The 15,737-nt window shown below is 46.7% G+C and overlaps 2 protein-coding genes across 2 annotated transcripts in view; both read right to left on the bottom strand.

Moving 5' to 3' along the window:
- The window catches only part of VAPA (VAMP associated protein A), a 31,672-nt gene extending 28,862 nt beyond the window's left edge, over window positions 1–2,810 (bottom strand). The window contains exon 1 of the mRNA XM_054164172.1: window positions 2,565–2,810. Coding sequence (XP_054020147.1) covers window positions 2,565–2,640 — 76 coding nt within the window. The 5' untranslated portion in view covers window positions 2,641–2,810. The remainder of the gene's footprint in view (window positions 1–2,564) is intronic.
- Window positions 2,811–5,176: 2,366 nt separating this feature from the next.
- Window positions 5,177–15,737, bottom strand: part of RAB31 (RAB31, member RAS oncogene family) — an 85,137-nt gene continuing 74,576 nt past the window's right edge. Inside the window, exon 8 of the mRNA XM_054164419.1 lies at window positions 5,177–5,223. Within this exon, the coding sequence (XP_054020394.1) occupies window positions 5,177–5,223 (47 nt within the window). The remainder of the gene's footprint in view (window positions 5,224–15,737) is intronic.

Below are 15,737 nucleotides of genomic sequence, written 5' to 3'. Positions count from 1 at the left end.
TGATAAAATAACTTTAAGTACATATTTTCAGTGCAGCCAAGTGGTTTTTTAAACAAAGGTGTATGATTTTGCTACAGTGTTACATTTACCCTAAGTCATGCATCCCCTTCCCAAGGAGTTACTTTTCACAGAATCACAGAATGTTAAGGGTTGGAAGGGACTTCAAAAGATCATCTAGTCCAACTCCCTGCCAGAGCAGGATCACCTAGGGCAGGTCACACAAGAACTTATCCAGCTGGGTTTTTAATGTCTCCAGTGAAGAAGACTCCACAACCTCTCTGAGCAGTCTGCTCCAGTCACAGGCTCTGTCACCCTCACAGTGAACTCGGAACTCCCTTCTTCCTTCATTGTATCTCCCTTCATTGTATCCCTCAATGCAGCATTCTAGAACTGAATTATCTGTTGGCCTACACACCTTTTTAAACACCTCATTATACTAAGGAGTTAGAAAACATTGAGGGTGCACCCAATGCCCCCTCAACAGCAGTTCTTTCTGTAGTATATTACTGCAATAATACAGTAACAGGGAGCGCTTTCCATGGAGTATTAAGACTGCAGTCTCATTATGCTTCTGATTTTGTTTCTGCTTAGTCTGCACTACAGCACCCTTCCTAATATATGCATTAGCCTGAAACCAAAATTTATGCCTAAAGAATACACATTTCATGCTCTAAGTACATAAACACACAGCACAGTAAAGATCCCTCACTGACAACGGCTTCACACAGAGAGAATTTCTAATCCAGTATTTATTCCATATTCTGCGTATCAACACTTTGTTTCCAATCACATAAACAAGGCTTAACTTCAAGCTGGAGACAGCTCAACATCTGAAAGCTTTGAATTAGACACAGTAGCTTTTTAATTAAGGAATAAATAAATAAATAAGTGCATTTTTCTCCAACCTGTTCTCGCAGTACGAATGTGGTGTACTGAAATCCGTGTGCTGCCAGATATGGCAGCGTTTTAACCACACAAAACAGAAGTGAAAAAGATAAGTTCCTGCTCTTTTTGTCTATGGATGCGCAATCTAAAAACTAAAGCTCTCATGAAATTCAAGTATGTGATCAGAGAGATTTGGGGGTCTAATTCATTTGCTGGGTCACGTATAGTTTGTTAAAAGTTTGCCTAAAAGCCAGCCAAAGGTATTTTGGAAGAATACAATGTTGTTCTCTAAAATAAACATTTATTGCTCTAGTTGTCCACTTAAAAGATTTTTTTTAAGACACAGTGAATTCCACTCTCTCCCTCTATAAAATGAGTCAACTAAAAATGGAAAACAGAAACATTTAGTGGATTAGGCAAGTACATGTGCTGACACAGGTCACAAAATTTAAAGCATATATTCAGCAACATTAACAGCTTTAGAAAAAAATAATCTAATATTGCTGGTTCTAAATCTGAAATTCTCAGAGTCTCCTCAATGTCCCTTACGTGTATAAAATATAATCATAGGATACTACCAAGAAGTACTTACTCTATCATGCTTTTCCTTCTGCCCTCACCCTTCAAAGATCACTCATCTTTGAAGAGCCTTTCTTTTCACAACTACCTGATTTACTAGGACAGGAAAAAATCCCCCACATGCTAATGGCACTAACTGGGACCTCTTTTGACAGGGGCACATCATGCCGGTCAGCTGGCACGCAACATTCAACGCACAGAAACTTCCCAAATGCACACATTCCTTTCCTTCATTCCCAAGAAAGGAGCGTACAGTCTGTTTACCTACCCAGAAGCTCACTAAAACATGACAACTTGGAAGGAAAGGGCGAGGAGTCATTTACAAGACCAAACCGGCCAAGCTGCACTGGGGAGAGGGTGCTGGGTGATGGTGCAAAACTGCACCAGACCCCAAGGGGCCAGCGGCGAGGGCCAGGGCCGGGCTCTGACAAGGGCCTGCAGCCGGCCCCCAGGGCGCGGGCTAAGGTGCAGGCCAGACTGGGGCAGCCTCCTGAAGCGAGTTTTTCCCTCCCCGCTTCATTCGCCCACTCCAGTGCCTCTACTTCCCGCTACAGCCCGAGGGACACGTCACGGAGACCAATCGGCGGCCACGCAGACCCCCGCAGTCACAGAATGACAGCAGGGTGATTCCCCCCCTACCCAGACGGGGCCCCGTTCCCTCTTTGGGCCCCGCTACTCCAGGGCCGGGCCTCCCAGGCTGAGCAGTGACACGGCAGCGACCGTCCCAGCATGCGGAGGGGACAGGCCGGGGGCGAACTGGCGCAGCGGAGAGAGGCAGCCGGCCCCCGAGCGCCGCGCCCGGCAGAACGGGCGGCAGGCGGGCACCCGCCGGTGCCGCGGACACGCTCTCGAGTCCCCACGGGATCCCAAGATGGCGGCGAGCGAACCCGTTCACCGGCTCGGCGGCGCCACCCCCCAGCCCCCACCGGACCCGAGCGGGTACGGCCAGGCATCGCGGCCCGGTGGAAAGAGCTGGGGCGGGGGGGGGGAACAAAGAGGCGACTAGAGGCGGCCAACCACCGAGGCGAAACGGGACACCCCTCCGGGCAGAGTCGTCCCGCTGCCCCTCTCCTCCCCCGCCACCGGGCTCCCCCCGTCACCTTTGAATTTGAGGTCGGTGGGCGGATCAAGAACCAGGATCTGCTCGTGCTTTGCCAGAGCCCCGGCGGCCGCCATCTCGCTCGCTCTCTCGCTCCGGCGGGAGGAGGAGTAGGGGGGGTTGGGGGGGGGGGGGGTTGTGGGGAGGAGGAGCGGGAGGACGGGCGGCGGTGCCGCTCCCTCAAGGCGGGCGGGCACTGACTCCGCTGCCGGCGGGCCGAGAGGGCGGCACCACCTCCTGCCGCTGCGCGCTGCCACCGCCCTCCCCACTCAAAGGCCGGCCGGTAACACCGCCCCTCCGCAGGCACTACAGCGGCGGAGGAGGCTCTCCGCATGCGCCTCGCGGGCTTTCCCACACACACCTCCGGCTTTCGACAGCCGGAGGCTGGACCGGGACGACCTCTCCTCAGCAGACCTGGTTCTCAAAACCATCTTCCTATGCAAAAGAACAGGAAGAAGCGGCCCTCCCACCTCAAAAAAACAAAAGCACCCACGAAAAACATAGGCAGCCGCGGGTCGAGGCGGCGATCGCCGGGAGGCGAAAAGCACCGGAGGCTCGGAGTTGTGTGCAGCGGAGGGAAACTACTATTCCCAGAGTGCCGCGCGGCGGGCGCGGGGCATGCCGAGAGTTGGAGTCTCTGGCGGGAAACTGAGGCGGGTTCCCTCCGGGCTTCTCGGCGGCCCCGCGCCCCTCCCGTCGGAACTGAAGAAGGGAGGGTGAGCATAGGTGCTAGATACCAGAGAGGACAACTGGGCAGCAGTGTAACTCTCCACGGCTGCTGGTGGCTCTGGCCATGGGTGCAGGCTGTTCGTGAGTGTGGCTTGAGGCGCTGGGGCCATGGGATCACTGGGGCTTCTGGCTGCCGCAGAATCATAGAATCAAGATCATTTCGGTTGGAAACGACCTTCCAGATCATCGAGTGCAACCATTAACTAATTCCACCGAGTCTGCTGCTAAAACACATCTCTCAGCACCAGATCTCTGCATCTTTTAAACTTCTAAACACCTCCAAGGGATGGAGATTCAACCACCTTCCTAGGGAGCCTGTTCAAGTGTTTCAGAAGCCTTTGAGTGAAGAGGGTTCTTCTAATGTCAAGCCTAAATCTTACCTGGTGCAATTTGCAGCTATTTCCTCTCACTCTGTCACTTGTTACTAGAGAGAAGAGACCAGTCCCCCACTCCCTCCAACCTCCTTTCAGGGAGTAGTAGAGAGCAAGAAGATCTCCCTTCAGCCTCCTTTTCTGCAGGCTGAACAACCCCGGTTCCCTCAACCACCCTCACAAGACCTGTTCTCCAGACCCTTCACCAGCTTTGTTGCCCTCCTCTGGACTGGCTCCTATCACACACACAAGGCAGGACAGCTGTGGCGCAGTCTACAGGCAGCTCTACCACCCTGTAAAGCAGCATGTGGGCACTGAGGTAGGTGGGCTTAGCTTTCAAACAGGCCTGGAAAATGACCATAAACTCTGGAGCAGGTTAATTGTACTTAGGTGAAAAGTTAGGACCATTAACAGGGAGTTGATTTTGAGATCAGTTGAGCTCTTGCCAAACCTAGATGAGAAATAAACCTCATTATTTATTAGTAGGCAGAAACACGGGGTATTTGCAATCCTTCTCGCTAGTGCTTTCTCTCAGACACAGTGTTGTCTCAGTAGGCCTTTTCATTAATATCATACTTTGAAGCAGATGGCGCACCTTGGGGTATTTGAACACAGAAGAAACAAACAAGAAAAAACAGATAGAAAGCCAAATCCATCTGAACCTTGATGATTCCTATGTCCTAATTCTACTTCTGAAGAATCTGGCTGTAAGACAGATGAATTTGTAGTCATAAAATGATAGAATGATAAAGAGTTTGGATTGAAAGAGGCCTTTAAAGCTCATCTAGTCCAACCCTCTGCAGTGAGCAGGGACATCTGCAACCAGAGCAGGTTGCTCAGAGCCCCAAACAACCTGACCTGGAATGGTTCCAGGGATGGGGCTTCTACCACCTCTCTGGGCAATCTGAGCCAGTGTCTCACCACCCTCAGCATAAAATTTTTCTTCCCTTTATCTAGTCTAAAATTTCTCTTTTGGTTTAAAACCATCTCCCATTGTCCTGTCACAACAGGCCCTGATAAAAAGTCTGTCCCCATCTTTCTTCTAGATCCTCTTTAGGTACTGAAAGGCTGTGGTAAAGAGCCTTCTCTTCTCCAGGATGAACAACCCCAACTCTCTCAGCCTGTCCTCACAGCAGAGGGGTTCCAGTCCTCACATTTATTGTCTTTTTGTGGCTTCATTTGGACCTGCTCGAGCAGGTCCATGTCTCTCCTGTGCTGAGGACTCCAGAACTGGATCCAGCACTGCAGGTGGGGTCTCACCAGGGACTAGAAGTGTAAAAGAATTACAAATCAGAGGTATTTTTATCTTCTAAATCTGCATAGAGGAAGCATCTTTGGAATTTGTACTTTTCATTGTTAATCTTCAATCCCATTGAAAGAAGAAAAGACAAAACAACTTGTGCCATTTAGTATTTTGCAGCAGTTCCCCAGGTCTTGATTTTTTTGCAAGCCACGACCCAGTTCTTGTGCGTAATCAGCAGGTCATTAATTTCTGAGAACTGTACACTGTGGCTTAATCTTTGGTGGATTCATGAACAGAAACAGTGAGAGGATAAGAGTCTGTGTAAACAGAAGAGGGAAAAAATACAGTCGGACAGACAAAAAAACCTTCCATCTTCCAATTTATCTTCTAGATGCCAAGGGTAAGAATGCATAATCAGAATGGAACAGCAGTTTTGCTAACAAAGCCCAGCAGTGACTTTAAATATTGCCCTGTAAATAAATGATGTAATTTAAAAGGCTGGTTTATGTGCATCATAAAATGCCTGTAGTAGGAAAACTGCATCCAGGGTAGCTGCAGACCTCTGGTAGCATTTGGATATACGCACCATGTGCCTCCACCTATTGAAGCCAGTTCCAATCAGATAGAACACCTCTGAACTATTTTTTTCCAGAGCAATTTTCTGCTGTCTGTGTTGGTATCAAAAGTCATATGGATATGTGCTGTTGGCAAGAGAGAAGTGGAGAAAAGTGCTGAAGTAGGCAGGCAGCAGGATGGCAGGCCTGGAGGAGAGGCAGGCAGCAAAAGTGGATGGTGAAGTCTCTGCTGGAGTCAAGGCAAGAGCCTGAATCTAAATTAATCAGAGGGTCTCTGCTGCCAAATGGCCTCAAAACCCTTCCTTCATGGTTGGGGTGGAGGTAGAGCTATTCACCAAAGAAATTGTGTGATCCATGCATGGTGTTATGATAAGCTGATCTGAAAAGTAAAGCATCTAACTCATTTCCAAGTATTTATTATCAGGACAGTTTTCAAATGGCTTATTTTGTCCCTCTACATGTTCTTAGCATCTATGCAGCAGATTGCAAGAGAGGAAAAATATATGTGTTAATGCTTCTGACTTCATTTCCATCACCTTGTCCTCCAGCCTTGCATGAGGGTTTAGAATGCCTCTGCTGAGTGCAAACAGAGAGAGCTGAGGTTGTTCAGCCTGGAGGAAACACTCCAGGGAGACCTTTTAGTGACCTTGCAGTACTGAAAGGGGTCTATAAGAAAGATAGGGATAATCTTAAAAACAATACCTAGACCTGTTGCCCTGATAAAGGACAAGGGGTGATGGTTTTAAACTGAAAGAGGAGATCTGAACTAGATAGAAGGAAGAAATGTTTATGCCGAGGGTGGTGAGACACTGGCTCAGGTTCCCCAAAGAGGTGGTAGATGCCCCATTCCTGGAACCATTCCAGGTCAGGTTGTTTGGGGCTCTGAACAACCTGATCTAGTTGAAGATGTTCCTTCTCAGTGCAGGGGAATTGGACTAGATGACCTTTGAAGGTGCCTTGCAACCCAAAACACTGCATGATTTCTTGATTCTCTGATTCTACAATGTCTTGTATAAGGAAATCTGAGGAGATACAGAAGTTAAGCTCTCTCCTTACTATGACAACAGGTCTTGCAGTTCATCCCATGCATGGTTTTCAGTGCAGGTACCTCCTTAGGCATGCCTGTGGGATAGATATAACTGACACCAGGGGATGCGCAGGGGTTGGGACAGGACTAGGTTATAACCAGCATATGGAGAGGTAGCGAATGAATGACAGGACACAGCCTCAAGCTGTGGCTTACAGAGAGAGAAGCACAGCATCCCTGAGGGTGGAAGGGGCCCCAGGAGGGCAGTAGTTCAGTTTCCTACTCAAAGCTGAATTCAGGCCAGGTCATGCAGGGCTTTGTCCTGTGGGGTAATTAAAGCCTCAGGGACAGAGGTTTGCCAGCCTCCCCAAGCAGTTCTGATCAGTGCTGGCCTGCCCAACTCCCATCTATTTCATGTTATAGGAACAGCAAAGTCAATACATGGACACTGAGCACATGCCCTGATGGTAGTCAGGTATGAAGCTGGTTTTTGAATGTAGTCTTTGTTGTGTTTGAAAACACTGAGAACCTTAATAATGCCTTAATCTGTTTTGTCATCTCCCATCTAATGCTTGTATTTCATCCAGACTGATACTAGGCTTTTCTCTCAAACACCACCTGTTCTGTTGATCAGCAATGTCTGGCAACTTCCTCCAGCATCTGATTCAGTTCATTTGAACACATTGTAGCTCAGTTCAGGAATGAAATCTTTGATCTATTTCAGTCAGTAGAACTCCTCTTGGTGAGATCATGCTGTTGTTTGTAGAAGTGTCTTCAGTATATTCTTGCAAAAGGATAACTTTTGCTTAACCTGAGGTCAACTTTTGTCCAGTGTGTTGGTAGCTCTTAATGTTTTTCATGTTGTGATTTCATAGGATCATTTAGGCTGCAAAAGAGCCAAGTGTGGTGCAAAACCATGGCCCTCAGCACCACATCTGCATGTCTTTTAAATCCCTCCAGAGATGGTGATTCAACCACTTCCCTGGGCACCCTTCTCAAAACCCACCTAGCCTCAATCCTGAGCAACCTGCTCTGTGGACCCCGTTTTAGCAGAGGGGTTGGACCAGATGTTGCTTCCAACCTCCACCATTCTGTGATTCCAGGATTTCTTCACCTAGTGACATTACTATAGACAATCCATGCTGGATAACTGGGTAGAGAGAAGCCAATAACATGTAATGGCATTGCCATAAATAGCTACAGAGTAAAATTCCAGCTCCATGTCATACTTTGAACGTGATTATGTTCTGCAGAACACAAAAAATGCCCTAGACCATTAACTTATATAGGAACAAGACAAAAATGGTATCTTGTCTTTGTGATTTAAAGCAGCACTTAAAGAATGGAATGATTCCTGAGCCAATTTCATATGTGCTAAAAGCCATTAGCCCTTTCATAAAGGGCAAAGTTATTAAGGAAATGGATTTTTCAATACTGTTTTCAAGAACTGTTTGTTGCAGCTCATAGACATTCATGAGGGATGTAATGAGATAATTCAATATACAAAATATAGAATGTGTGTGTGTATGTTGCTTGTTGTTTGCTGCTGTTGCATGCACAAATCCTTTGCTAAAAAGGCCATGGGCAGGGACATTTTCAACTGGATCAGGCTGCTCAGAGCCCCACACAACCTCACATGGGATGTTGCCAGGGATGGGGCTTGAACCACAGCTCTGGGCAACCTGGGCCAGTGTTTCACCACCCTGACCACTGAAAATTTCAGCCTATGTTGTCTAAATCTTCCCTTTTTCATTTTAAAACCATAACCTCTTCTCCTGTCACAACAGGCCCTGCTATAAAATCTGTCCCTATCTTTCCTGTAGGCCCCCCTAAAGTACTGGAAGGCTGCTCTAAGGTCTCCCTGGAGCCTTCTCTTCTCCAGGCTGAACAACCCCCAAGTTTCTCAGCCTGTCCTCATAGCAGAGGGGTTTCAGCCCTTCAGTCATTATTGTGGCCTCCTCTGGCCCCACTCCAACAGTTCCATGTCTCTCCTCTGCTGAGGACTCCAAGGCTGGACCCAGCACTGCAGATGGGGTCTTAATAGAGTGGAGCAGAGGGGCAGAATCCCCTCTCTCCACCTGCTGCCCACAGAGAAGACCTGCAGTGAAGTTCCATGTTGAGTTTTGGGCACTGCCCTTCAGGAAAGGTGTCAGATAATTGACAGGAGTTCAGAAGAGAGGACCTCTAATGACAGAGATCCAGAACACAGGCTGAAACTTGAGAACTGATTGAAATATTGAGGTTATATAGCCTAAAGAAGATAAGACTCTTGACTCACGTTCATTAACAGTGTTCCAATACATCTAAAGCTATTGTAAGGAAAAAGAAAATGGTCTGCTCTAGTTTACTTTGGACAGAACAGGAAGTAATGGGTGTAAATCAGAGCAAGAACTGATTCAGAACAGATATGAAGATCTTTTAAGAGTAAAGATAATTAAGGTAAAAGATTTCCTGAAAGCATAGTCCTTGGAGTCCCCATTACTGACCTTTTGTAACAGGTTAAGCATCTGTTGGGAGATACAAATGCAGCTGAAATGTGACCTCCCAAGTCCTTTCCTGCTCTAGGAGTCCATCGCTGTGTGGATTCCAGCATGTTCAAAGATTAAACTGATCATCTGCAGTGGAAATGTCCATTCCCCAAGGTCTAATCTGCAGTCCATTAAAACCAGGGGGATTTTTTTCAGGGACTCTAATAAGCATTGGATCAGACTCCAATTGAGTGTCTAATTTGGAGCTGTGTGTGGAATTTGGTCCACACTTCTGTTAATGGTTTTTGGAAAGGAGAAAAATCCAACTCCTTTTCCCAGGGCACTTTTGTTTGCAGTGGTTACCAGAGAAAGTAAACATGGGCTGAAGAACAGCACTAGCTCTTTCTAACAATGTGGAGTAGAATTGACTGAAGACAGACATGAGGAGAAGATCTATAGAGAAAAACTGGCAACTTTTCTCAGGGAAGAACATTTTTGACAGCTATTTTTTTACATCAGTTGAGCAGGGTCAGACACAGAAAGACAGCAAGAACAATATCAACAACACTTTGAAAGCATATTAGTATAATGAATGTGAGAATTATATGTTTGTGTCTGCTGGAAGATTAAATTAGCTGAAAGCTTGCAAATAGACAGGACAAAAAGAATCCAGAAATTGCAGAATCATAGAATTGTTTAGACTGGAAAAGACTTTTAAGATCTTCAAGTCCAACTGTTACCTAACTCTACCAAATCTGGTGCTAAACCATATCCCCACATCTCTGTGCCTTTTAAACACCTACAGGGATGGGGATTCAATCACCTGCCTGGGGAACCTGTTCCAATGTTTGATAAGCTTTTCAGTGAAGAATTTTCTTCTATTATCCAACTTAAACCTCCCCTGGTGCAACCTGATGCCATTTCCTCTCATCCTGCCACTTACTACTTGGGAGAAGGGAGCAACACTCGCCTCACTCCAAACTCCTTAGAAGGCCTCCCCTCAGCCTCCTTTTCTCCAGGCTAAATAACCCCACTTCCCTCAGCTGCTCTTCACAAGACATGTTCTCCAGACCCTTCACCATCTTTCTTAGTCTTCTCTTGCTCCAGCACCTCAGTGCCTCCTGTACTGAATGCAGGAGTCAGGGTGTGGTCTCAGCAGTGCTGAGTACAGGGGGATAATCACTTTCTTGGACCTGCTTGGCACACTTCTGACACAAGCCAGGATGCTGTTGACATTGGCCATATGGACACATGGTGGCTCCCAGCTGTCAACCAACACCTCCAGATCTTCCTCTTCTGAGCAGCTTTCCAGCCACTCCTCCCCAGGCTGTAGCATTATATGGGCATGTTTTGACCCAAGTGACCTGGCGCTTGGACTTGTTGAACCTCACACTGTTGGCCTCAGTCCATTGATACAGCCTGTCCAGGTCCCTCTGCAGAATCTTCCTACCCTTGAGCAGATCAACACTCCCTCACAGATTAGTGTCATCTACAGACTTACTGAGGGTGCCCTCAATCTCCTCATCTAAGTAATTGATAAAGGTACTAAAGAGAACTGGCCCTGCTACTGAGCCCTGCAGAACACCACTTATGACCAGCTGCCAACTGGCCTTAAGTCCTTAACTCCTGTTAAATGAAGAGACCTGGAGAAATCCAAGCTGTCAGTGGACTCAATTGGCTATGTAGTGACTGATGAGGAAAGATCCACTTCCCTGCAGTCTGTTACCCAATAACGTAAAGATCTTCCTCCCCCCACAATGATCAATTCAGTCACAACACTTAAGCCAGCTAAAGCTGTGCCTCTGCCGTTGGATGTTGCTGTGATCTGGAGGAATAATAATGTGGAGAGAGTGAGGATCAGCAAAATCCCAGCTCCTGTGGGCACCCACAGCCTCTCTGCTTTCATGGGTTGTGTACATCTCTTCCTGGGAATGCTTCCTCTATTACCAGTGTTGTGGCAGGAAACAGCCAAGTACTCAAAATGCTCCTCTAACAGATGCAGGAAGCCAAGGTTCCTGACATGGGGCTAATACACACGTGCAAGATCTTGATTAATGCATTGTCTCCAGAAGCAAAGACAGCAGGTCTCTAGAATCATCTCCCCCACTCTGCAGACCTGTTCTGTGCCTGCACACAATCCTGAGAGATCATGTGTAAAAAAACCATTTATTTACTTTGCATTCAGGGAAGGAAAAACGAGGAAAGTCTGCATAATTTTATTGATGGAATCCTTGGCTGCCAAATCCTGAATTATTTAGAGCTTAATTGTCCAAACAATACCCACGAGGAGCTGGTGGATTGCAGTAGGCAACTGAGACGCTGCACAAAACCAGGGGTGTGCCTTTCAGACTGTGTTCTGCTGCTTCAATGGATCATTTTAAAACAGGGATGGAGACTTCTAAGAGGCAAAGATGGAATACTCAACAGCCTTTTGGAAGTTGCAAGCGGTGAAGAGTCCTGCAGAAAGCTCCACGTAGCAAAAGATGATCTGCTCTGGATTAAACCGGGCAGGACCTTTCCTCTCCCAACCTATGCATGCCCATTAAACAATGATCTATCATGCTGTGAACAGTTCAGTGATGCCCAGTGACAGGACAAGAAACAATGGGTACAAGCTGGAGAACAGGAGGTTCCACCACAGCACAAGGAGAACCTTCTTTATGGTGAGGGTGATGGAGTACTGGAGCAGGCTGCCCAGAGAGGTTGTGGAGTCTCCTTGTCTGGAGACTTTCTATGCCCTCCTGGATGTGTTCCTGTGTAACCTGCCCTAAGTGATCCTGCTTTGGCAGGGGGGTTGGACTTGATGATCTCCAGAGATCCCTTGCAACCCCTACCATTCTGTGATTGTGTGTGTGTAATTTCCTGATGCTCCCCTTCCCTGTAGGCAACTCAGTCCCTTCTGCCCTTCTGCAAGTCCCAGTTATGCTATGGGCACTACACCTCTGTACATGCCTCTCCACCTACAATCACAAATATTCATCATTTTCCTCCACCTACAACCATGAACTGATACTTTTTGGGACTATCATATGTTGAATATGAACTGCTCCAGCAAGTTTTGTCATACTCTTGGGAGCATCTGTGAAGGGCTAGGGCTGGGCCAGCCACCAGATGAGTGACAGATGCTCCCTGTGAAACCCTCTGCCTTCCCAAATGGAATAGAAAGGGAATAAGGGAGAGAGACTGATGGGCTGGGAAAGAAACTAAACCAGCTGGGATGGAAAAAAGAACAGTAAAATGATACTCATAGAATCAGAGAAGGTTAGAGGTTGGAATGGACCTCCAGAGGTCATTGGGTCCATCCCCCCTGTTTTGATAGGATTACCTAGGGCAGGCCACACAGGAACACATCCAGGTTGGTTTTGAAAGTCTCTGGAGAAGGAGATGCCACAACTGCTCTGGTCAGCCTGTTCCAGGGCTCTGTCACCCTCACAATGAAGAAGTTTCTCCTCATATTAAGGTGTAATTTTCTTTGTTCTAGTTTATAGTCACTATTCTTTGTCCCATTACTGGGCACCACCCAAAAGAGCCTGGCACCTTCATCCTGACAGCCACCCCTCAGATATTTATAGACATTAATATGATCCCCTCTCAGCCTTCTCTTCTCCAGACTAAACAGCTTCAGTTCTCTCTGTCTTTTGTCATAGAAGAGATGTTCAAGTCCCTTAACCCTCCTTGTAGCTCTTCATTGGACCCTCTTCAGCAGATTCCTGTCTCTCTTGAATTGGGGGAGCCCAAAACTGGAAACAGTATTCCAGGTATGGTCTCACCACAGAGAGTACAGGGGGGGGAGAACCTTGCTAGACCTGCTGGCTACACTTTTAACTAATGCACCCTAAGATACCATTGGCCTTAGTCACAATTGCACATTTCTGTCCCATGGATAACTTGCTGTCCACTAGGACTCCAAGATCTTTCTCTTTGGAGCTGCTTTCCAGCAGGACCACATATAAACCAATATCCAACCCAACCCCTGATGGCAATGATGTCACCATTGTCTGTTGGCAGGCACAGGGGAAGTCCTAGACTGGACTCAGTGGCAGACAGAAATCAGATTCAGGAACTGGATTCTGGAACTGAATGCAGGAACACATGGGTTGGGATTGAAGGCAGAAAGAGCAGAGTCCTCCTGAGATGATGACCAGTGAAGAAGAAAGAGAAGAAACAAATTGTTTCTCATGATCATGAGCTTTATACACAATAGGATGCAGGGTCTGAATAGCTGCATAAAGCCTTGAGCAGAAACGACTGAGCTGAAAAGTCAAACCACTGAACGGAATGAGTTCTGTCCTATCTCAAACCAGGACAGCATCCAACCCTAAAGATTTAAATGTGTTTTACTTTCATTGATGGACATTATCTCACACACACTATGAAAAGGGAAGAGTTTCTTACCACTTCATTCTAATGGGAAAAAAAATTAAAATCCAGCTTTTCAAAGGAGCTTAGCAAAAACCAAGGCTCTCTTAGCCAGAACTAGTCACCAGGTGAATTAAGATTCCCTCACATCAAAGGCAAAAAAAGAAATTGCTTTTTGCTCCTGTCAGCTACTCAGAGACAATAAGATTGTGACAGAATTAGCTGAGCTGGATTTGGGCTTCTGCATCAGCAACAAAACTTTTAACCAGGTTAAAGTATTGGATGCTCAATCTTAGGATATTGCTCTTCAGGTGATGTTCAGGTGATGTCTAATCTGAGTTTCCAAGTGTGGCATGTTATCTGCAGCAGATCTTAGGAAGCTTGATCTGGGTTGCTTTGATGGAGAGCAGTTACAGTGACATCACCTCACCATTTTTCTCCTTTGTATTTATTGAAAAGTGAAACGAGGGTTTGTCCCTTATAGGGCTGAACTGGTTAGAGGTTTCTGAATGACTCATTTGTGCCACTGACTCAACTCTAACACATTTCAGTTAACAACTCATTATAAAAGGCTAGACAGGATGGGAGGGCTTCTAGCCACATTATGACTGGCCTGGCCTCGTTATGATGACTGACCTGACTTTCAGCCCGAATCATAGAATGGTTTGGGTTGAAACAGGTCCTTAGAAGTCATCTAGTCCAACCCCCCATCAGTGAACAGGGACCTATTCAACTAGATCACAGAGTGTAGTGACAAGACAAAGGGTAATGGCTTCAAACTGGAAGAGGCTAAATTTAGATTAGACATTAGGAAGAAATTCTTCCCCACAAAGGTGATGAGGCACTGGAACAGGCTGCCCCAGAGAGGCTGTGGAGTTTCCTCTGGAAAGACTGCAAACACAACTGGACACAATCCTGGGCAACCTGCTCTAGATGACCCTGCTTTAATAGGGAAGTTTGGATCTATGATCTCCAGAGGTCCCTTCCACCCCCCACCATGCTGTGATTCTGTGAAAATCACAAGTTCCTGTATTCCCATTTCTTGCCTACAGCTGCCTGGTTTCAAATATACATTGGAAATACCTAACATTCAAGATTTGGTTATGCCTTCTTTTGAGAAGAAAAGCTCCCAGTGCTGCCTGAAAAATGGTGGGGAATGCAACACCTTTCCTGAAGCATCCCAGGAAATAAATTCTGGCACCATTTCACCAAGCAGAAAGTGAGTTTTCTTCAAAAGCAGACCTGTCAGCAGGCAGCTTCAATACCTTCAGGCTTTCCTGCACTACCAGAGACATGAACTGAGTCATTTCACCAAGCAGCTAAATAACCACTTTCCCAGAGCCTTGGAACCCATGGCTCCCAGACATCCTCACTTTGCTGTCACTGATGTGATGTGAAACAGGCTTCTCAGATGGCTCCTCTCCTAATTTGGTATTTGCTTCAGGCCCTATAATTTTTTTATCTGTGTCTATCACACAAGGTGCAATTTTCTGCCCTGGTCTGCAGCTTTCCCTGGTGTATGACATGCAGCTAGACAAGGTGAGGTGTCTGAAAGACATGCCCAGTGACAGTGATGACTTGATGACTTAAGTCTTCTGGATTTCCTGAGGCATCCATTTCTTCTGGGGAAAGGTGAAACAAAAATCCTGCCATTTTATCTTTCATTGATGGATCAGCCAGCTTTGGATGCAGTCACTGTGTTATCACAAAGCCTTTATGCTCCCATCAGCAAGTACTTAGGTAGATCCTCCGTGCTGCAGTTACACCAGCCAGTGCAAATCCACTTGCATACATTTATCGCCTCCTCATCCTTATCATCGACTGGTTTGGGTTGGAAAGGACCCTTAAAGGTCATCTAGTTCAACCTCTCTGCAGTGAACAGGGACATCTGCAACTAGAGCAGGTTGTTCAGAGCCCCATCCAACCTGACCTGGAATGGTCCCAGGAATGGGCCATCTACGATCTCTCTGGGCAACCTGGACCAGTGTCTTACCACCCTCAGTGTAAAAAATGTCCTTCTTTTCTCTAGTCTAAATCTCCCCTCTTTTAGGTTAAAACCATCACCCCTTGTCCTGTCACAACAGCCCCTGCTAAATAGACTGTCCCCATCTTTCTTACAAGCCTCTTCAAGTACAGAAAGGCCACAATAAGGTCTCCCATGGAGCCTTCTCTTTTCCAGTCGCCTCTTCCTTAGTCTCCTCTGGGACAATATGCCATGTTTGTGCAGAGCTACTCATCCTTCCACAACATCATTCAGCCAGAGTAAGGCTTCAGGAAAAGTTAAACCATGCAGGCAGGGTGGCTGCCTAAGTGCAGTGGAATGCATTAGCCAAAGCCCTTTGTCCAGGGTTCCAACTCAGTAACCAGTGTGTCATGGACTACATGAATGGGAATCATCTGTT

This window comes from Dryobates pubescens, chromosome 9 (assembly GCF_014839835.1).
Source record: "Dryobates pubescens isolate bDryPub1 chromosome 9, bDryPub1.pri, whole genome shotgun sequence".
NCBI lineage: Eukaryota > Metazoa > Chordata > Aves > Piciformes > Picidae > Dryobates > Dryobates pubescens.
This window is presented reverse-complemented; position numbering and strand designations above follow the sequence as displayed.